This window comes from Sebastes umbrosus, chromosome 4, assembly GCF_015220745.1.
Source record: "Sebastes umbrosus isolate fSebUmb1 chromosome 4, fSebUmb1.pri, whole genome shotgun sequence".
NCBI lineage: Eukaryota > Metazoa > Chordata > Actinopteri > Perciformes > Sebastidae > Sebastes > Sebastes umbrosus.
In genome coordinates, this window is record NC_051272.1 from 995,918 (window position 1) to 1,018,378 (window position 22,461).

At 41.8% G+C, this 22,461-nt stretch overlaps 1 protein-coding gene across 2 annotated transcripts in view; it reads left to right on the forward strand.

Moving 5' to 3' along the window:
• Positions 1-1,940: 1,940 nt before the first annotated feature.
• itpr2 (inositol 1,4,5-trisphosphate receptor, type 2) overlaps positions 1,941-22,461 on the forward strand; it is an 80,413-nt gene continuing 59,892 nt past the window's right edge. Inside the window, exons 1-9 of one of the 2 annotated variants that reach the window (XM_037768240.1) lie at positions 1,941-2,444; positions 11,823-11,893; positions 12,196-12,314; positions 12,405-12,491; positions 15,507-15,665; positions 16,475-16,573; positions 18,267-18,350; positions 18,472-18,618; positions 21,798-21,893. In XM_037768240.1, coding sequence (XP_037624168.1) covers positions 2,356-2,444; positions 11,823-11,893; positions 12,196-12,314; positions 12,405-12,491; positions 15,507-15,665; positions 16,475-16,573; positions 18,267-18,350; positions 18,472-18,618; positions 21,798-21,893 — 951 coding nt within the window. In that variant the 5' untranslated portion in view covers positions 1,941-2,355. The remainder of the gene's footprint in view (positions 2,445-11,822; positions 11,894-12,195; positions 12,315-12,404; positions 12,492-15,506; positions 15,666-16,474; positions 16,574-18,266; positions 18,351-18,471; positions 18,619-21,797; positions 21,894-22,461) is intronic. The other variant, XM_037768241.1, reaches the window with a different exon arrangement.

The window sequence follows — 22,461 nt, forward strand, 5'->3', positions numbered from 1 at the left end:
TTAGAGACCCAACAAGAGATCCCCCCGATGACTCTGAGCCAGAAATCTCCACTTCATTAGCTCTTACATACTTTCCACTTTCATTCCTCCATATTCTCCTGAAGGTTTTTACAGACGGGTTTGTTCATAATTCAGAGCATGATTTATAGAACATTATATTCCTAAAAGAATGGTGAAACTTGTTTTTCTTTTATGGCTGTTGACAGTGTTTTCTGAGTGACCTTTGACTCTTCTGATGCTTCATCCGACGTTCAGATTTCTGTTCTGGAAATGTTTTCAAATTAGCGCATATTTGATGATAAGACAATGCCTCATTTGCATATTTAAACATACATTTTCTGAAAACTTATAATACACAAAAAATAATTGTCTTAATGTAAGTAATCAACTGGGGAAGTTTCATGGTGATATCTATTAATGTTTTACCCTATTCACCTGGACCAGGGGTCAGCAACCTTTACTATCAAGAGACATTTTAGGCAAAAAAAATAAAAATATAAATCTGGAGTTGCAAAACATGTGATCATTGTGATGAAGGTAACACAGTTTATAGTCCAACTATATAGTATTTAAGTCTAATGCAGTGAGGGCCAAAGAGATAATGTACTACGGAGTATTAGGGCCACATTATGAGAAAAAGAATTGGAGGTTTCCAGAATAAAGTCATAATTTAACAAGAAAAAAAGAAAATAACACGTAAAATTACTACTTTATAATATTATGACTTTATTCTCTAAATCTCAGATTTATTATTTTTCCTCAATGTGGCCCTAATACTCAAACACTAACACTGTTTATAATAATATTCAAACATGTGTAAAATAGAGTTTACAGTAAACACACAGAGATTTGGTAAAACAGTTCTTGTGAAAGTGAAAAGTGATCCACAGTTTAGGCCACATTGAGATCTGTTGTGCTGAATGTGTGAAGAGTTTCGGAAAAAGTGGCGGCGGCGGCGGCGGCGGCGCACTTTGAGTTCAGGCTGGTGCACGTCAAGGGTAGAGTACGAGCAGGGAGGCATCTGATTGGTTCTTTCTAAGTGGACCTCGAGGCAGTGATTGGTAGACGTTTTTACAGGATTACAGCAGCTACAGATGACGGCTCTTTTCAGCTCCTTTTTCAGAGCTCATCAGTAATGGATCGCTGTCGGGGGGGAAAGAACATTTCAACCAATATAACAGATAGTGTAGACTGGAGAACATCGACAACCCTGCCTTTAAAGGTCCCATATCGTGCTCATTAACTAACTATTAACTAACCCTAACCCTAACCCGGAATTGCGTTGCTAGGCAACAGTTTGGGTCCATGTTTACTTCCTGTCAGCTGATGTTATTTATATACACTTCAACAGGAAATAAACTGGGACACATTTAGAATTTTTATGTTTAAAACCGTGTGATGATCTATATATTGTATATTTGTGACATCATAAATGGACAAAAATCCTAACGGCTTGTTTCAAACGCACAATTACTGAATACGGGCTGTGTGTATTTCTCCGTATATTGAGCGTTTTGATAGTTTAACAGTATTTATAAAGCACTTAAACCTGCTTTATAATATAAAAGATATTTATTTAGGTACTTTTTACAATATGGGACCTTTAAGGAAATACCAAGCACCGCCCACCAGCCGGAGCGCAGCCAATAGGAACACTCTCTCTCTCTGAAATGACCTGTGATTGGTCAAAGTCTCCCGTCACGGGCTAGATGTTCTAAAGCCTGAAAACAGAGCCATGAGGAGGAGCAGAAGTCTAGTTTTCTCTCAGAACACTTGAATTACAATATGCTGAAAGGATATTATGCAATCTTTTGCCCAATGATGCCAAAAACATACTGACTGCTGCAGCTTTAATCTGACTTTATGATACATGTTGATCCTCCAGAACAACACCAGTGCAGCTGCAGGTTTTATTTTCCTCTAAAAGTACCTCTTTAATCTGCTGTGAATCAAAACACCGAGCCTGTCAGTGAACGGAACTGAGTCAGAGTCTGACAGCAGCAGTCTCCTCCCACTGAGCCTGATGAGAAGACGAGCAGCTCCAGTCTGTCTGACATACAGGAAGAAGTTGAACAAGTCTCACAACCAAACACTGAACGCTGGAAACCTTCACAAAGAAACAAATCAACATCAGTTTTTAGTGTTTTTGCGCTTTCACTTGATTTCCTGAGTGGACTTTGTGACTTTGTGTGTTTGTGCCATGCGCAGCTGGAAGAATGGAGGTGAATGTGAGGACTGCTGCTGATCTGGAGGAGCTGCTGTAACGTGAGGACTATTACTTCACCCGAAGAGAAGAAGAAAGTCTGTCGCTTTCTAAATGGAGAACATCTGAAAGGAAACGCACATTGAGTAATAATGTCCGACAGGTCCAGTTTCCTCCACAACGGAGACATTGTGTCTCTTTACGCAGAAGGCTCAGTGAATGGCTTCATCAGCACTCTGGGGTAATGTTGCTCTCAACTTTCTACTCACTACACATGGATTAACACTCACACTTTCACTTTACATCTCCTGCTTCTCTTTCTATCTTCATGCGTAAAGTGAGAAAGTTAAAGTGCGACTTGTGGCCAAGAAGGAGAAGAAGGCCTCCTCTCTGCTGCTGCTGCTCTCAGGAAACTCTTCACGTTCATGCAAATGTAACAGGAATGCAAAGCAGCAGCAGAGTGTGAAGTTAACCCAGGTAGACAAGTGCTAGAATGGTTACTGTTTGCTGGGGTTCCCCAAAGTAGGGCCCGGGGACCCAGAGGGGGACGTGAGGAGGTGTGAGGGGGGTCCCCAGCAAAATATGGTAAAATTATGGTTCCTTTTTAAGGGACTGTTTGTAACTTTTTAAGCGTATAAATCTACCGGGTCGGGATCCCATGCACGTTCGTATATGCGCGCTCGCGTGTGTCTCTGCTGTTCAGACTCAGACTCCAACACAAACTACAGTGAAGCACCAAAACCTCTTGGTTGTATCTAGTGAAGCCCGTCTGGTCGGAGGACGCGGGGGAGACCGTAGCTTTGGTCTCCAGGACCGGAGTCTCTGCTCCTCTGCTCCTCTGCTCCTCTGCCTGCCTTCACTCACACACCACGCTCCTTCTCTCTCTCTCTCTCCACCTCTCACGTGCATGCTGCTCACTCCACACTGCAGAAGAGTTAGTTTAGCTCTGAGAATATCTAGTGAATGTTCAGTGGACGTTTGTGCAGAAATAACTACGAGACTACGCTTTGAGGTGTCCTTGTGATCTTCCACATTGTGTAATATAGAATAGAAGCCAAGTTTAGAAGAGATTTGACTCACATTTTGATCATGTGGGAGAGAGTGATTTGACATTTCCTGCCAGATTCAGTCATTTAAAGTAGGGATGTCCATAATTAACCGTTTAAACGACATTAAGCATTGTCGGTCTCTCCAGCTAGCTTGAGCGGAGGAGTTGTAGTTTCGTAGCATTTATTCACCGACAAATAAACTGTCCACACACTGCTACACCTACGTTCACAGCTAGAACGCCACCAACAACCTCACACTCACCACCAACACACACACACACGGTCTGTTGGCCACTCGCTAACGTTCCGCCGGGCAGACACACAGCTGACAACCTGCTAAACTGAACTAAATGTGCGGTGGAGACTTTTACTGGGAAAGTGGCTGCATGTCCGCGACACTACACGCAGCATCGTAGCTGCTAAGTTAACGCTCCCGGACGGTCAACTGGGGACTCCCGTCAACCAATATCTGGTGTGCTCCTGCAGCTGGCGCGAGGCACAAATCTTGTCGATTAACGGTTAATAATCGGTTAATGAGGGTCGGTTATTGGTTAAGACAATTTTTCAAAATTAGCATCCCTAATTTAAAGCATTGGTGACCAACCTGTGGGTTGGGACCATGGATGTATAAAGAGAACTGGATCCAGCGTTGGAGGCGGGGCTCCGTTCCTTCCTGTGAAAGCTGCTCAGTAGAGCATGAAGCCTAAATGGCTCCACTTCCGTCTGGGAAAAGTAGCCGGATCTCCGGCACGTGAAACATGCGCAGTAAGCGTCCGCTCGGTCACATGACTCGGTTCACGGGGTCCTAACGTCACGCCGTTGTCACGGCTTTGCGCTCCAGCCTCGGTCTGGGTCTCACTCACATGAACGGAGGAAGGGAAATAACTCTGGGATCAGCTGTTAGTGAGTTTTACAACTTTAAAAACGTAATGATTTAAATAAGGACTATTAGAGTGTTCCTACTGGGGAGTTGATTCACCCAAAAAAAATTATCCTCTGAGTTACAGACGTCTCTTTCCCAATGTAAGTCTATGGGGAAAAGTCTTTTTGGGCCCAATGGCATCACGTGACGGACACGGAAGTTGCAGTACCGCCGTTTAGCCACTACGAAAGTCGGGATCGACGACCGGCGCTCTTCCTGGGGGCTTGGTCAGGACCCCTTCGGTGGGTCATAAGATAAATCTAAGGGCCCACAAGATAAGTCACGGGACAGGAAAGAAGAAAAGAAAGTGTAACATTTATATTAAATTTGTCAGACTTTTTACTAACCTGAAATACTCTGAAGTCTAATAATTGCTGACTGCTCATAAACATATTCAGTTCATAGGGAACACTGCTTCATTTCAACCATGGAGACTTTGGGAACCACTGCTTTAAAGGGTGACATGAGTTTTATTTTTCTTAGCTGTCAGTTGTCAGTCTGACTTCATATTTGAGGCTGTGTGTGTGTGTGTGTGTGTGTGTGTGTGTGTGTGTGTGTGTGTGTGTGTGTGTGTGTGTGTGTGTGTGTGTGTGTGTGTGTGTGTGTTGGAAACTGCTTTTCGTTGTGTCACTCTCCACACAGCAGTGTGAAAAAATGCCAGCGGCCATTTGTTTGTCTGTAGTTCCTCCTGAGCTGAGCTGAGCTGAGGTGAAATACCTCGGTGGTTCCAGGTGCACTCCGGCCTCCGAAGCCTGCAGAACGAGCGTGAAAAGATCGACCTGAGGAATGAGCGTGCCCCACCCACCTCCTCTCCCTTTTCACCTCGCCTCTCTCTCTCTCTCTCTCTCTCACTCTCTCTCTCTCTCTCTTTCCTTTTCTCCCTTACGTTCTTGCAAAACAACAGCTGGCATATTCTGATGTTAAACTCTTCTTTAATGCTGTGGAGTATTAAAACAATCGGAGGTCTTGGAGCAGATGGCAGCTAAAACATGTTTTGCACCTTGACTTACAACTTGTTTGTGCGCAACCTGTCTCATTATCTGCAGGAGTGCACACAGCCAGCCGGCCAGCCGGCCTTCCTTTTGCTGAAACGCTCCTTGAACTGTAGCTGCCTGCCCTGAGCCAATAAGCAGCACTCAGCTGGGCTGTACGTTACCAAAAAAGCATAAGTGCACAGCGGCGATTGTTCACAGCTCTCGTCGTGAAGCAAAGCAGTGAAACTCTTATCAGTGATTGAATAACTCATGTGGTTTGTGCCAGTCAGCAGTAATGTAACCTCGGCTACACAAGGCTGCTCATGCCCTTGTTTGCTTTGGATAACATTAAATCTGCGAGTTACACACACACACACACACACACACAAACCTTACATTGCAAACACTGAAAAGCCAAACGACCTTTGAGTTTTTATAAGATAATTCGGCTGATCTAGATCCATGCGTGACCTCGACCTCTTGGATTTTGTGCCGTCTCACATTTTGGATTATCAGAAAGCCTCATTTTGGAGATCTTTTAAAGCAGACTTGCTAACCTTGATTCCTCCCCCAGAAGAATTAGAGTTTCAGATTTTGGTTCCTGCATTCTGTTAACTTTTAAAGAATGAAAATAACAAAATAATAAGTACAATGCAACAGCATTGTTTGTTAAATAGGCCTACTTTTAATTTTACTTTCATTTCTCAGGAAAGAAAACTTAAATAATTCTTTCCTCTGGTGTGAACTTGTGAATCTCTGGTATAAACTAGACTAATATTCATCACTTTGCATTCATTCATTCATTCATTTTTTTGTCCCTGCTTGAGTTTTTCTTTCTCCTAGTTCTCTCCATTTCCATCTTCTTCTCTCTCTCACTTAAAGCTGCAGTAGGTGAGAATGGAGCAAATATGATTTAAAAAAGTTGTTTTTATAAAACGGTCGCTATATCATGACAGTAGTACATGAGACAGGTAACCTGTGTCCTCCGGTGTCCTCCGGTGTCCTCCGGTGTCCTCCGGTGCTCCTAACGGCATCTGCAAGATTTCACAGACCGGAGGAAAACAAGCAGTCAGAGCTGATCTGAGGTCTGCTGTCCAGCTGCCGTTTATGAGAGCCGGCTGTCAATCACTCTGAACTTCGACTAAACGGTGAAACTAGGCAGCGCAGATCAAATATGAATCAATATTCTGTTACGTTAATGTCTATTTCTCTCCTCAGATGTTCTCAGGATCATCTTGTAGTGCACGGTTTAGCTGGAAAGTGAGAACGTTTGTGACGCCGCCGCCATTGTGAAATCTGCTGAAGGAACGCCAAGTACCAGTCACATGACCGGAGCACAGCCAATAGGAACGCTCGATAGGAACACCGTCTCTCTGAAATGACCTGTGATTGGTCAAAGTCTCCCGTCACGGGCTAGATGTTCTAAAGCCTGAAAACAGAGCCATGAGGAGGAGTGGAAGTCTAGTTTTCTCTCAGAGCACTTGAATTACAATATGCTGAAAGGTTATTATGGGATTTTTGCCCAATGATGCCAAAAATATACTGACTACTGCAGCTTTAAGGTCCTTCAGACACAACACAAACCGCACCGCGGTGTCGTGAGCAGCTCTCCTCCACCGGGTAGAGACATTTGGTGTAGCTCTGTTGCCGTCTGGGTGGAAACAGTAGAGCTCATACATGCTGTACAGCGCCAGGAACATGTTGAGATAACGAAGAGGAAAAAACAGGTGTGAAAAATTGCCATAAATTGGGATAATTGTGACCTCGGGAAAATCGGGAGGGTTGGCAAGTCTGCTTTAAAGGTGCTATTGATAACATTCAGCCACTAGACGTCGTATTCTCCCTCCCACGTTCCATTGCATTTACTTCACAACAAGTCGTTGCCAGGCACTTACGGTCAATCTCGACCATTTGTCTGTTTTTGTTCCACACTAACTGACGACACAGAGATACCATGTGATACAAACGTTGTTTTTGATTGGCTCACAGGCCTTGTTAAAAGTGGGAACCGAATGTCAGATATCTTCCACAGAGATAAACAAAACATTCATTTTGGACCCGCCAACATTTTTAAAATGATTAATTCACAGTCATAATCATTTTTTTCAGGAACAGTCATACTTTTATTCTGCACCTTTCTAAAAGCTCTGTGGAGGTATTAGTTTAAAAAACTAATCAATCATTTCACTTTATTGTGGACCTGTAGATCATACATTACATTTTAAGACAAAGATAAAATAACCCTGTATCTGTTATTTAAGTGTTTTTGAACCTCATTATTTCCACATTGATTACATGTTCCATACGATAGTGAAATAATGACAGGATACGTTTAATGAGGAAGTGCATGACTCAATGAGATTACTGCGCTGCTCTGCCAGCACGTTGAAACCTGCAATAACAGGCAATAATCTTTCACACTTTTCTTCCAGATGAGTCATTCTTCTGTTGACTTTTAAGAAAACACTCGACAGAACAAACACATCCGACCTGCTGCTCTGCATTTCACACGCTGTATGGTTCTCTGCATTGTTGTCTCAGTCCTCTCAACGCAGGCAGCGGAGCTAAAATTAGTGTCCTGTAATCGCTGGTTCATGTTTAACTCGGTTACAGAGCAAATTCTTCACAACGCTGGGCTGGCTGTTTGACCTAAAGCCCGGCTCTCTGCCAACTCTAAGGTTACTTATTTAGGAGCTCGAGGGACTTTTCCAAACAGCCTTCCTGTTTAACCATTTAGCACTCGATTCTGCTTCCTGTTGGGCTCTATTGTGTCTCATTTAGATGTAACTGTGATACAGAGTCTGAGGAAATAGTACACGGCCTGGGTGTGGATTGACAGTCTGATCGAGTGCCGTGGCATAAATAGGAAATGGCTCCGCTCACTTCAGCGGGGGCTGCCAGCTTTTGTATGAATCGGAGGAATTGTGTGTGCTGCATTATGTTTCTCCTCAGTGGACGGGATGAATGGATGTGCTTGTGCACCTCGGCCTTGTGCTGCAAATGGGATAAAGGGAATGGGATGATATGGAGTCTTTGATGTAGAAATAGCTGGTGTCATAGAGTATATTCCAGCAGGTTGAAGTTACAACATCTATCTGGTATAAAACCAACTGTGACTGTAAAACAACCTACAAACACTATATGTCCTAAACAACACACAAGAACACTTCCTCCAACACCGTGACCCTTGACCTCAGAGAACTGGTTTTCCATGCATGAATTAGCTGAACTAGCTCTCAACTAAAGTCTACTTTTACACCAGATTATCTCACATTTGCTTCCTTATCTAAACCGACTCCCTGAAAGAGGATTAGAGTTCCTCCACGACTAAATGAAGTCTTAAAGAGGACCTATTAATGGGTTTCTACTACAACATGTTTACATGCTTTAAAGGGACTCTACGTAAGAATCAGAAATGTCTTGTTAACAGCTTCACCTGTGGCCGTTAAGTCAACGATAGTCAGCGTCCTGTTGCTGGCGCTTGTGCTCGCTCTACATAGACATGAAGGAGCATCGCTCAACACAGTGAGGAGACACACGTCAGCTAAAAGCACAATATCACTCTATATTTCAGCTGCTTGGCAGTAATGTTAGCTGACCAGACCAAGGTCTCTCCATGAATCAATGCTGATCCTAGTGTTGGCTTTTCCCGCCTCAGCCTCCCGACCGCGGCCGGAGGGAACGGGGGAGACGCCGGAGTTTTGGTCGGAGGCGATAACGTTTCTCTCTGCGGAGCCCCGTCACTTCACAAGACACGGGAAACCTCTGTTGGTCTGGAGGAGCTGCAGCAGTTATTTCTGCACAAACGTCCACTGAACATTCACTAGATATTCTCAGAGCTAAACTAACTCTTCTGCAGTGTGGAGTGAGCAGCATGCACGTGAGAGGTGGAGAGAGAGAGAGAGAGAGAGAGAAGGAGCGTGGTGTGTGAGTGAAGGCAGCAGAGGAGCAGAGGAGCAGAGTACAGCAGAGACTCCGGTCCTGGAGACCAAAGCTACGGTCTCCCCCGCGTCCTCCGACCGCGGCCAACACTGTTTAACAGACGGGCTTCACTAGATTTGGTGCTTCACTGGAGTTTGTGTTGGGGTCTGAGTCTGACACACGCGAGCGCGCACGGGACACCGACCCGCAATGATTTATACGTGTAAGAAGTTACAGACAGTCCCTTTTAATGTTCAAAAAACATTTTACTTTTACCCAAAAGTAAAAATTTGGTCAACCAAATCAAACTCTTCGGACTCCGCTCCAGCTCCGCTCTAACTAGCTTTGTTTGAGGGCGTGCCAAACTAGCCGCTAGGCAGGTATTATGCAAATGTGTTACTTGGTGACATCACCACGTTACGAAAGAAAAGTCGGGACTTCAAGCAAGGAGCTTCAGGCAGTTGAGGTCTGTTTAAACCAAATTTACTGACAGGAACAACCAGTCTACTTCAGTCATTTTCCTAAATTTACTTTTCTCACATGTGCGAAGCCCAGACAAGCCCAGACCTTCCGTCTCTATTGTTTCGCCTGCTTTCACTCCTCCAATTCCACTTTATAACGGGCCCTTTGCCATCACAGCTCATACGAGCACCTTCACCCTCAGTCTGCTCCATGTCGACTACTAACATATTGCAGGTGGCTGAAGTTCATCTTGTTTAACACGTTTTTCAGAAAGCCATTTCACAACCAGGGTTAGATATTCTATGGTTGCAACCAACGATTATTTCCATTATCGATTAATCTGTAGATTATTTTTGTTAACTGATAAGTTCTTTGGTTTAAAAAATGGTGAAAAGACGACGTCCTCAAATGCCTTGTTTTGTCCACAACTCAGAGATATTCAGTTTACTGTCATAGAGGAGGAAAGAAACCAGAAAATATTCACATTTAATAAACTGGAATCAGAATTTAAACTTTTTTTTCTTAAAAAATTACTCAAAATATTTGTTCTCAGTAGTTCTCAGCAGGAAACCGGTGGATTGCCTCTCGATCTATCGGTCAGTCTTCGTTCCTCCTCTCACCTCTGGTCATGAGGGCTGGGTCAGGACCCAAAGAACTAGATCGCGGGTACAAGCGGCCGAAATGGGTTTCCACAGGAGGGTGACGGGCGTCTCCCTTAGAGATAGGGTGAGAAGCTCAGTCCTCTGTGAGGGACTCGGAGTAGAGACGCTGCTCCTTTGTGTTGAAAAGAGCCAGCTGAGGTGGTTCGGGCATCGAGTAAGGAAATTTGCTATATGAATGGATACCAACCACGTGCACGCTTGGCACAGGTTCAGTGTTTACCTAATGCTCTTTTGTAACATTCATTCAGGCGTGTCAGCGCTGGTGTTTACTCTCGATATCTGTCATCAGCTTCCTCAGTATAACTGTCAGTCAGATGTGTCAGTCTCTCTGACCTGCTCTGCATCACTAAATCTGTCAATGAAACATCTCAAGTGTGTAAAACAGCAAATAAAAGGCTCGGGATGTGGGCAACACGGCAGTTATTAACCGGACGACACCCCCGGAGTGTCCTCTAATCAACCCGGCACACAGAAACCACATGGTTTCCTCTGGTGGCCGCCGCCTGTACAAGCTCTAGTAACCTACAGCGGACATGACAGAGAAGCTCAGTCTTCATTAGTTTATACCTAGTTTTTAATGTATAATTAAATATATTCTCTATCAATGTGAAAGCCACAGAAACTTGGATAACATTTTACCATGCTTTATCTTTCAAGTTCCATTTGATTTGTCCCTGAAGGGCAGTTTGGTTTGCAGCGTAAAGTGCGACATAAAACATAAATACGACATGAAATCACACAGTAACTAGAAGCCAAGGCAGGTTTCATGTACGTCGCTGCCCCCCCTCCTCCCTTCGGCCTTGGCGGAGGTAAAAATAGCAGCACTACATCAGTGAACAAGCATAATCGTCACAACAGCGATAGAAAACAAAACCGTACAATGATGACTACCTGAAGGAAACAAGAAACGAGAATCGGTACAAACAACAACATCATCATCATAAGATGTCAGCTTGAACATCATCACACTACATCCTGTTCCATGCATTGAGCATGGTAATGTTGAGGGGATGAATGAGTGTTTGTATCTGTTACTATCTGGTTTATCTTTCTCTATACAACCTCTACACTGAGCAGACCCCCCCCCGATCCCCCTGAGATCAGAGTGACGTTAAATTAGATGAACTCTGTCCAGAAAGGTTCAGAGCATCAGTCCAGATTACTGGGAGAGCTCTCAGGAGATGATATGATGCTGAACAGAGCCGTCACTCTTTCTCGTGTTGCCAGTTGAGCTTTTCATCCTGCAGGCGGCCGATCAAGCGTAGAGCGAGCCCGGTGGTTTGAACCGCATATTCAAATGATTAGTTTTGATAGTAGGGCTGTGTGTTATTGGAAAGAGTCTGGCGATACAGTGTGATATTTAAATTAAAATAGTGTTTATGTGTATTTAATAGTAGTCTGAGACGTGGCTTTGTGTATTTGCATTTGACTGTGATCCCACACTTAGACTACGGTGTGTGTGTGTGTGTGTGTGTGTGTGTGTGTGTGTGTGTGTGTGTGTGTGTGTGTGTGTGTGTGTGTGTGTGTGTGTTATGCAAATCTTTGTTTTTAAGGCGAGTGCTTTGAATAAAAGTTAAAATATGAAGAAATGATGCTGATTTGGTTCTAATGTTGTCCTCTTCTCTGCAGGCTTGTGGATGACAGGTGCGTGGTCCAGCCTGATGCTGGAGACCTGGCCAACCCACCCAAAAAGTTCAGAGGTGTGTAGGAATATACTCGTCACACCAGTTTCGAGGTTACATCCACAAACACACAAAAACACACACTGTCAGGGCTGACCAGCTGTTTTTACGCTCAATGTTGTTTCACACAACACCAACATTGTGTTTTTTTAGAGAAGCTTGTATGTGTTTGAGTCTACAGGCCTCTGGCCGGTAAATAACCATTTCACCTCAAAAAATGCTGTTTCACCACATGAAGACCCTCGAGCTGCACTTAACCTGACTCCCAGAGAGCGACTCCCGTGTGCCTGAATGCTTCTCCTCCTCCTCCTCTTCTCCAGATTGCCTCTTCAAGGTGTGTCCCATGAACAGATACTCGGCCCAGAAGCAGTTCTGGAAGGCCAAACAGGGAAAACAAGGAAACAACAACACACAGGGAGACCTGTTTAAGAAGTTACAGGTAACTGTTTATCACAATCTGCAGGTCGATCTTCCATTTCCATTTGGCAGCTCAAAGCATTATTATTCTAATCTCTGTGTCATTACTCAGCATGCGGCGGAGCTGGAGCAGAAGCAGAACGAGTCGGAGAGCAAGAAGCTCCTCGGAGAAGTTGTGAAATACAGTAAAGTCATCCAGGTACAGCTCATCTCTTCAGCAAACACCTGTGGCGTCACATTGTCCTGAGGCCGGAGCCTTGTTTAGGTTTTCTTGTTTACCGAGGCGGTGTGACTCTGCTCGGTGATTACCTCATTCAATGTAGGAGAAGTCCACAATGCTAGTGTTTGGTTTCAGTCTTGTTTTAGGGGTTGAACTGAGAAAAGCAACAACATATTAAACCGCTGTTGCAAAATGCGATCAAGGTAGTCGCCATTGTTCCTTCAGTAAACAGGTCGACTTAAAACACTGGTATGATTTAGCCCCAGGAAATGTGTTGTGTGGTAATAAACACACACTTCTTCAACTGAGGCCTCGTTAAATAAAATAATAAACCAACTCCTTTGAATCAAACACAAAGTTACCTCGAGGCGACCTCTACTTTGAAGTTCATCTTCTCTTTCTCTACACAGCGGTGGGAAGTAATTAATTACATTTACGTGCTGTACCGTGCTTGAGTAAAATAAGACACTTAAAGGGACTGTTTGTAACTTCTAACACGTATAAATCATTGCTGGTCGGTGTCTCATGGTCTCGCGTGTGTCTCCGCTGTTCAGACTCAGACTCCAACACAAACTATAGTGAAGCACCAAAACCTCTTGGTTGTCTCTAGTGAAGCCCGTCTGTTAAACAGTGTTGGCCGCGGTCGGAGGACGCGGCGGAGACCGTAGCTTTGGTCTCCAGGACCGGAGTCTCTGCTGTACTCTGCTCCTCTGCTCCTCTGCCTGCCTTCACTCACACACTGCGCTCGTTCTCTCTCTCTCTCTCTCTCTCTCCACCTCTCACGTGTATGCTGCTCACTCCACACTGCAGAAGAGTTAGTTTAGCTCTGAGAATATCTAGTGAATGTTCAGTGGACGTTTGTGCAGAAATAACTGCTGCAGCTCCTCCAGACCAACAGAGGTTTCCCGTGTCTTGTGAAGTGACGGGGCTCCGCAGAGAGAAACGTTATCGTCTCCGACCAAAACTCCGGCGTCTCCCCCGTTCCCTCCGGCCGCGGTCGGGAGGCTGAGGCAGGAAAAGCCAACACTAGGATCAGCATTGATTCATGGAGAGACCTTGGTCTGGTCAGCTAACATTACTGCCAAGCAGCTGAAATATAGAGTGATATTGTGCTTTTAGCTGACGTGTGTCTCCTCACTGTGTTGAGCGATGCTCCTTCATGTCTATGTAGAGCGAGCACAAGCGCCAGCAACAGGACGCTGACTTTAGTTGACTTAACGGACACAGGTGTCGCCGTTAACAAGACATTTCTGATTCTTACATAGAGTCCCTTTAATTTGACTATTTACTTTTCATTCCACTATAATTCAGAGGGAAATATTGTTCTGTTTTTTGGATTATTTAATTTTGTATTTACAATAAAATAAAGACACAAAATAAGAGAGAGAAAGTCGGGGCACTCACATCTAGAACTTCAGAGAACAGTCCAAAGCTGCCAGTCGACAGCAATGTTGGCCAAACAGGAGAATGCCTCTTCCGCAGGAGGGTCAAGGGTGAAAAGAAAGACAAGAAAAAGAAAACACACAGACGAGTTTTAGGGGGATTGCCCAGAAAATCAATCAGTATGCCGGAGGCCGGAGGCAGAGTTCACACAGAATAAAGATACAACGGAGCAGCAGAGCTCATGAGTAATACAGTTCTGTTTCATTTGGCAGCGTCAGTAACGGCTCCCACACCTTCACCTTATCGTTTATAGCAGGGGTGTCAAACATACGGTGGAAAACGTCTTTATCAAAAAGGAGAAAAGTGGACACAGAGTGTCGGTTTTCCAAGAGAAGTGGAGCAGTTCCTGTTTCTCCACGGAGGTGAATGGGAAGCCAGTGTGCTTGGTGTGTTCACAGCACCTTTCAGTGGTCAAGAGATATAATATATTTGGCATGTCTCTTGGACTCATCACGATGAAACTTACAAAAACACTCAAGGAGAACTGAGAACGGAGAAGATAAATACATTTTTAGTCGCAGCCGACCATTCATCTCTTTTGTAAATGGATTTTGTTCATTAATTGTGAACAGAAAGGGAACACGTTGGAGGTGTTGTTATTTATTCTGCAGTGGTTTTACTGGTCCGGCCCACTTGAGATCAGATTGGATTGTATGAACTAGTGTGAGTTTGACACCCGTGGTTTTGAAACTTCCGTTTGCTTAAACAAATCTGTTCCATCTCAGCGATGGAAATCATTTCGTTGAGCCGCCTCCTGAATCAGTGACGGAGACTTCAGTTTACTAATATTATATTTTTTATCTGCAACCATGTCCTCGTCCTGTCAGAGCTACCAAATCTTACCAAATAAGAGTTTGGATGAATGTTTATTTCATATCGTTTGGAAAAACAATTAAATATGTTAACCCGGAAATTCAATATTTAAATTTTTGAATAAGTACTTGACAGCTTTAGCAGCAACTTAGTTACGTAACAGATTAAGATTTTTGCAAACAAAACACATGACGGTCTTATTAAATATGATGCTTTGTCATAGATTAAATCTTACAGTATATACAAGTAGGGCTGAAACGATTAGTGGAGTCAATGTCGAAATTTCATAGTCCCAGCTTGTCAAATGGGAGTATTTGCTGCTTTTCATTTTAATTATTTAGATAATTTAAATGTATTTTTAATACTTTTTAGATTTTTGGACAAAACAAAGCGTTGTGAAGGCGTCACTTTGGGCTCCGGGTAACTGGGAGGGGATTCTTCTTCATCTTTACAAACCAATCAAGCAATCGATTCATCGAGAAAATAATCATTAGTTGCAGCCCTATATAAACACACATTATTGCATGAGTAATAATAATGTAATAAATAATAGTAAAACAGTCACAGGGGCCATTATTTTGGCATTTTTATACTTCTAACTACATTTTCCAGATCATACTTCCGGAGCAGGACGTTACTCTTAGTGGAGTATTAGTACAATCTGGTATTAGTAGTTGAGTACTTCCTCCACCGCTGCTCTTGCAGTATCTAAACACTCTGACTCTTCTTCCGTCTCAGCTCCTGCACATTAAGAGCAACAAGTACCTGACGGTGAACAAGCGTCTCCCCGCTCTGCTGGAGAAGAACGCCATGCGTGTTTCTCTGGACACGGCGGGGAATGAGGGCTCCTGGTTCTACATCCAGCCCTTCTGGAAGCTCCGCAGCGAAGGAGATAACGTAGGTCTCCGTCCACGTGGCGACACACACACACACACACACACACACACACACACACATTTCTAACATTTCCTCTCTCTGTTACGAGTAGTCCGTTTCATCCTGTACACTAGTCAGTTCATTGTTCGTCCTGTGTCCCCTTGTCCCATGCAGTAACATTTCTGATTTTGTGTCCTTCCCCCTTTGGCTTTAGCATCCTATGGTTAAAGGTATTGCTCTTGATTGTGCATGGTGTTTGTGCATTATGAGGTCATCATGTAAAAAGAGCATGGATGCACCGGCCTTCCCATTGCATGTTAGACTCATAGGTTGAGCTTTAAAAGCATCCAGTCAGTTGTTACTGTCTATCTGCTGTGTGTCACTGATGCTGCTTTATTAGATATCAGCACAGCGTTGGAATGAGTGTGATGAGCCACCCGTCTCTGAAGCCACAGTGTGCTTGTACATGTATGTGGCTGGTTAACATGAGATACTGTGTAGAGTCTATTATCTCTTAGATTGGGTTAGAGAGAGCATGCATGCATCATGCAAGACAGGCAGTGTACTTCTCAGTCGCCGTATCTCTGTTTGCTGCGTTCATGTCCGCTCACCATGGTAGGAATAAACGACTCCACCTCTCTCTCATGTGAAGCTCAGCCTGTTGCTGTTGCACCTTTTTATTAAGATAAGGGGATGTTTGCAGACTTTAGACAAGCCCCTCGCATGGACACACTCTTACTTCCTGTTTAATCCATTTGAACACTTGTGGAAGTTTACCAACCGGCGTCTCCACCTGTTCCAGGATGTGACTGTGTCTATTTGGGTTCAAGGTGGTGGTTGGAGACAAGGTGGTGCTGATGCCGGTGAACGCAGGGCAGCCTCTTCATGCCAGTAACATCGAGCTGCTGGACAACCCCGGCTGCAAAGAGGTGGGACTCTTCTTTCTTTTGCCTGAATCATTTATTGGGATTAACAACAGGTGTACAGGCACATCCAAATAGAGCACAAATGTGAATGATTATCCCACCATATTTTATAAAAAATAAATTGAAATAAATGATAAAAATAAAGTACACACTGACAGTAATGATAATTATTGGATAAATCTCAAACTACGGATCAAATGTGGTCATTTCTGTTTACATAAATCAAACCTTATGATGTCATACAATTGAGCTGATGGAGAGAAATACATTTCATGTGCCATAATGTCCATTAGTCTGCCCAAATACACTACATCCGTCCAAATTAAATTCAAACATATACTACTAAAACTTAAAAATACAAGTGATCTTAATCAAACAGAAGCACAGCCGGTCGGTCAAAATACGATGAGAGGGGCGGCCAGGTAGAGTCAAATATCTGGGCTGATCAAGGAACAACATCATGTCCTCCATCAGGGATGATGATGATGATGATGATGATGATGATGATGATGAAGGGGGTGCAGAGGACTTCCAAAGGAGTAACATCCTTCCGCGAGCAAAAAGGAAAGTGAAAGCGATGACGTTTAGCTGCGTTGATGTGAAATGTTCAACTGACTCTATGTTGATATTGTTTCTATCAGTACTGAAACATTTAGAAAAACAACTAAACCCCCAGATTTTATAAAATGGAAAAGTTTAATTCAAAAAGTAAAAGTTATGGAAAAGGGAACTCACAAAATCAGGAATATGGAGGATGTTTTTGAGAAGAGTCTGACAGAAGGAAAAATATAGCTACATGGGTTAGCACACGTGCAAATATACATGTGCCTGGAGGTGACCTGACATGTGAAGGCGGATGCATGTGTGTACCCCCCCTAGCCCCGCCCCCTTTTCTATTAACTCATTTGTTTATTTAATTTATTATTATTATTATTATTTTTATTATTATTATTTTTTTTCTTTGTATTCATATTATTAATTTAAAAAACTTTTTTTTTACATTTTGTTTATTCTATTGTTTCTTTTTATTATTATTTTTATTATTATTATTATTATTACTTTCTTTTCTTTGTATTAATATTATTATTATTATTATTTTTTTTTATATTCTATTCTTTCTTTTTAGTATTATTTTAATTATTATTATTGTTATTATTTTCTTTTCTTTGTTATTATTATTATTATTATTTTTTATTTTTTGTTCTATTCTTTCTTTTTAGTATTATTTGTATTATTATTATTATTATTATTACTTTCTTTTCTTTGAATTAATATTATTAATTAATTTCTTTTTTTTACATTTTTTATTCTATTCTTTCTTTTTATTATTATTATTATTATTATTATTATTATTATTTTTTTTAATTTTATTTATTTTATTAATTTTATTTCAATTTTGAATGCTGGAGTTGTTTTCCCTAGTGTACTTATTGTGTTCGTCTCTAAGCTCAACTACTTAAAAAATTGGTTTATAGACTATTATAATTACAAACTGTAAATTGCATATATGAAAACAACCTCGAAAAAATAAAGTATGAAAAAAAAGAAACGTATAGCTGTAGTCAAATAAAATACTCCAACATACCACAAAACTGTGGTAGAAACTGGTTGAAGACTCCATGTGACTTGTGTATGATACGAATGTTGATGTCATGTTGTGTTTGCCTCTTTCTCTGCTTCATGCTTCGTGCTGCAGGTTAATGCTGTTAACTGTAACACCAGCTGGAAGGTCACCTTGTTCATGAAGTTTAGCGACTACAGGGAAGACGTGCTGAAGGGGGTAATGTTGTCTTTTCCATCTGTTTACTCTTTTGTCTTTCTGCAAGTCTTCAGAGCAAACATGCAGCTCTCTTGCAGCGGCAGTCTCACGTTTTGTTTTCCCCCTTCTTGTCCTCTGTCAGGGAGACGTGGTGAGGCTGTTTCACGCCGAGCAGGAGAAGTTTCTGACCTGTGACGAGTACAAGAAGCAGCAGCACGTCTTTCTCAGAACCACGCTGCGGCAGTCCGCCACCTCCGCCACCAGCTCCAAGGCTCTCTGGGAGATCGAGGTAAAGCACACACAGGAATCAACAACGTCTCGCTTTAATTTGGAGAACATCATCAGTGCTGCAACTAACCGTTATTTTCAATAGATTAATCTGTTGATTATTTTCTCAATTAGTTGTTTGGAGTTTAGTGTCACAGAGGAGGAAAGAAACCAGAACATATTCACATTTAAGAAGCTGGAATCAAAGAATTTAGATTTTTTTTTTTCTTAAAAAATGACTCAAGCCGATTTAATCGATTATCAAAATAGTTGGAGATTAATTTAATACTTAACTTATCGATTAATCAATAAATTGTTGCAGCTCTAAACATCATTGATGCTAATTTATTAGAATCATTGTTTTAGAAAGAAGTCGTATAATAACACTTTATAATAACTATCATTTATAATGGTACATTTATAGTTGATTAAACTTAGTTCATAGTTATTTTACTTTTAACAAACAATGAAATGATAATTTCACTAATTATTAGTTATTTTATCATCAGTTTGTGTAATATGAAATAATTAGTTTATAAATTATATATTGTATCATAAGAGAACACATGGTTGCACACATATAACATTTTATATACTATATTAAGTATTTGTTAATGATTACCAAATGATTTTAAACCTTTAAGAAACTGCTTGTATAACATTTATAAACATAACATAGATAGATGGATCAGAAACCGAAAAGATGTGAAAAATGTCCGAAAAAAAAAAAACTGAAAAATGTCGGACAAAAAAGTCTGAAAAACGTCCGAAACAAAAGTCTGAAAAAAAAGATCTGAAAAATGTCGGACAAAAAAATCTGAAAAAAAGATCTGAAAAAATGTCTGGAAAAAAAAGTCTGAAAAATGTCCGAAACAAAAGTCTGAAAAAAAAGATCTGAAAAAAGATCTGGAAAATGTCGGACAAAAAAGGTCTTAAAAAAAAGATCTGAAATTTTTTTTTTGAAAAATGTTGGACAAAAAAGTCTGAAAAAAAAGATCTGAAAAAAAGTCTGAAAAAAAAGTCTGAAAATAAAGATCTGAAAAAAAGTCTGAAAAAAAAGATCTGACAAAAAAGACCTGAAACATGTCGGACAAAGAAAGTCTTCAAAAAAAGTCTTAAAAAAAAGATCTGGGGCGCCTGGGTTAGCTCAGTTGGTAGAGCGGGCGTCCATGTATTAAGGCTTGGTTCTGACCGCGGCGGCCCGGGTTCGAATCCGGCTTGTGGCCCTTTCCGCATCCACTCTCTCTCTCCCCCCTTTCAAGACTCTATCCACTGTCCTCAATAAAAATGGAAAAATGCCCCCAAAAAATAACTTTAAAAAAAAAGATCTGAAAAAAGTCTGAGAAAAAAGATGTAAAAAAATGTCCGAAAAAAAAGATCTGAAAAACATCGGACAAAAAAGTGTCCAGAAATCGATTATGAACCACTGACAAAATATTAACTATCTATCAAAATAATATTTATAGATGCTTTACAAAGTATTTATTAACCATTTAACAAGGTAATATAATCACCAGCTTTATAATAACCATCCAAATAATGTTTATAGACATTTACAAATCTACTATTAACCATTAACACAGTGTTACCACTATCTAGTCCGTCTATATACAGTAGGTAATGTTTATAGATGTTTTACAAACAATTTCATAAAGGCATATAAATAATTTTGTAATCAATAACAACTTTGCCAACAGTAAGTAAAGCTTTATTTATATAGCACCTTTTAAAACACACTGTTACAAAGTGCTTTACAATCAAATGAAACATCAAACAATGATAAAAAACAAGGACAAATTACAATACGAAACACAGAAACAACGAGAAAACGATCAAACTAAAACTTCGGAGACAGAAAAGGCCCAATCACCTTTGTCGAATACGGAACAAGGAGATCATAAATGTAACTGTGTGCGAGGTCATGCAGCGCCTTAAATGTAATTAGCAAGATCTTAAAGTTGGTTCTGAGTTTTACAGGGAGCCAATGGAGGCAGGTGTAGAGGGAATTACAATAGTCTAGACGGGAGAATATGAAAGTGTGAATTAATAGTTCAAGATCCGTGGAGGAAAAGATGGATCATATTTTTGCAGTGTTTCTTAACTGGAGAAAGCAGGTCTGGACAAGTTTAGTGACACGATGGTCATAAGACATATACCGGCCAAAGATGACACCAAGCTTCTTAGCTGTAGGACTGATATTGGATTGAAGTGGGCCGATACACTGATGAACTGCTGTAGCAAAATGGTCTGGTCCTACTAAAAGAATGTCTTTTTTATCAGGGTTTAAGTGGAGGAAGTTGAGAGACATCCAGTCTTTGGTTGTCATGGAGGGAGGACAGATGATTGAGGTTATTGGTTTTGGCTGAAAAATAGATCTGAGTGTCATCCGCATAACAATGATACGACGCGTCATGAAAGCTGCTGAACTATTGACCCAGAGGAAGCACGTACAGCGAGAAGAGGATCGGTCCAAGAACCGACCCCTGAGGGACTCCACACCGCAAAGGGGCTGATGAGGAGACGTGATTATTTATGCAAACATGGAAATATCTGTTCGTGAAGTATGAATGAAACCAGTTTCAAGCTGTACCAGAAACAGGAAACGAACTATTAATTCAGTTTAATGAACTACCAGTTTACCATTTAAAATGATGGTAATTAGGAGCCATTATCTCTCACATGAAGCCATAATATCCCCTTCCATAAATCAAACTGTCTGTCACTTCAACCTTTAGTTCTTTGTAATCCTCTATGTCTATTGTTCTGCGTGTTTCTCTTTATCAGCTCGCACTAAGTAGAACTTCCTGTTGTCCCTCTGCCAGAGTGGACTCACGTTACCGTATCAGCTGTTGACATGTTGCTGCACCAGTATGACAAACACTAAATTCCTGTTGTGCTCGGCTCACAGGGTGACTCACTCTGACACCGCAGTCACTCAGAGGCTGAACTCATGTTGCTTTGTGAATTATTCTCACTTTGAGACTGTTGTTTGAACCAATTCTGAAACCAGAGACTAAATGAGCAGCGTTGTAACACCTAAACAGTGAACAGGGTCATACACGTCCTTCTGCACTGTATATCAGAGCGGTTGGAGGCGAGCACAGCCTGACACTAAACCACACAGAGAGACACGAAACATCACAGACAAACAGCGGATGCTTCTCGGTGTGTGATGCTCTCTATGTTGTGTTTCGTTGGCAGGTCGTGCACTATGACCCCTGTAGAGGTGGAGCCGGCCAGTGGAACAGCCTCTTCCGCTTCAAACACCTGGCGACCGGGAACTACCTCGCGGCAGAGGTAAAGTTTTAATCTTTTTTCATCCATTAAAGCTTCAGTAGGCAGTATGTTTTTGTCATCATTGGGCAAAAATCCCATAATAACCTTTCAGCATATTGTGATTCAAGTGTTCTGAGGATAAAACTAGACTTCTGCTCCTCCTCATGGCTCTGTTTTCAGGATTTAGAACATCTAGCCCGTGACGGGAGACTTTGACCAATCACAGGTCATTTCAGAGAGAGAGAGAGCGTTCCTATTGGCTGTTCATTCAACGGAGGCAGCTGTCAATCACTCACGAACTCTGATCAAACTTCCAGGGTTTCCTCTCTCAGCCTGTAGACGGCTTTTAATCTGAAGAATGTGGGACGTTTTTTTTTCCCACGAAAATCCAACGGATGTGACGTCATGTCGATCACGTTCAGTCTCGTGTGCGTGTCGCCTCGCTGTTTTGACCGAAGCTCACTCGCGTCTACGTAGCACGAGCACGATCAACAGGACACTGACTGTCGTTGACTTAAACGGCTACAGGTGTCGCTGTGTGTGACATTTAACAAGCAATTTCTGATTCTTACATAGAGCCCCTTTAAAA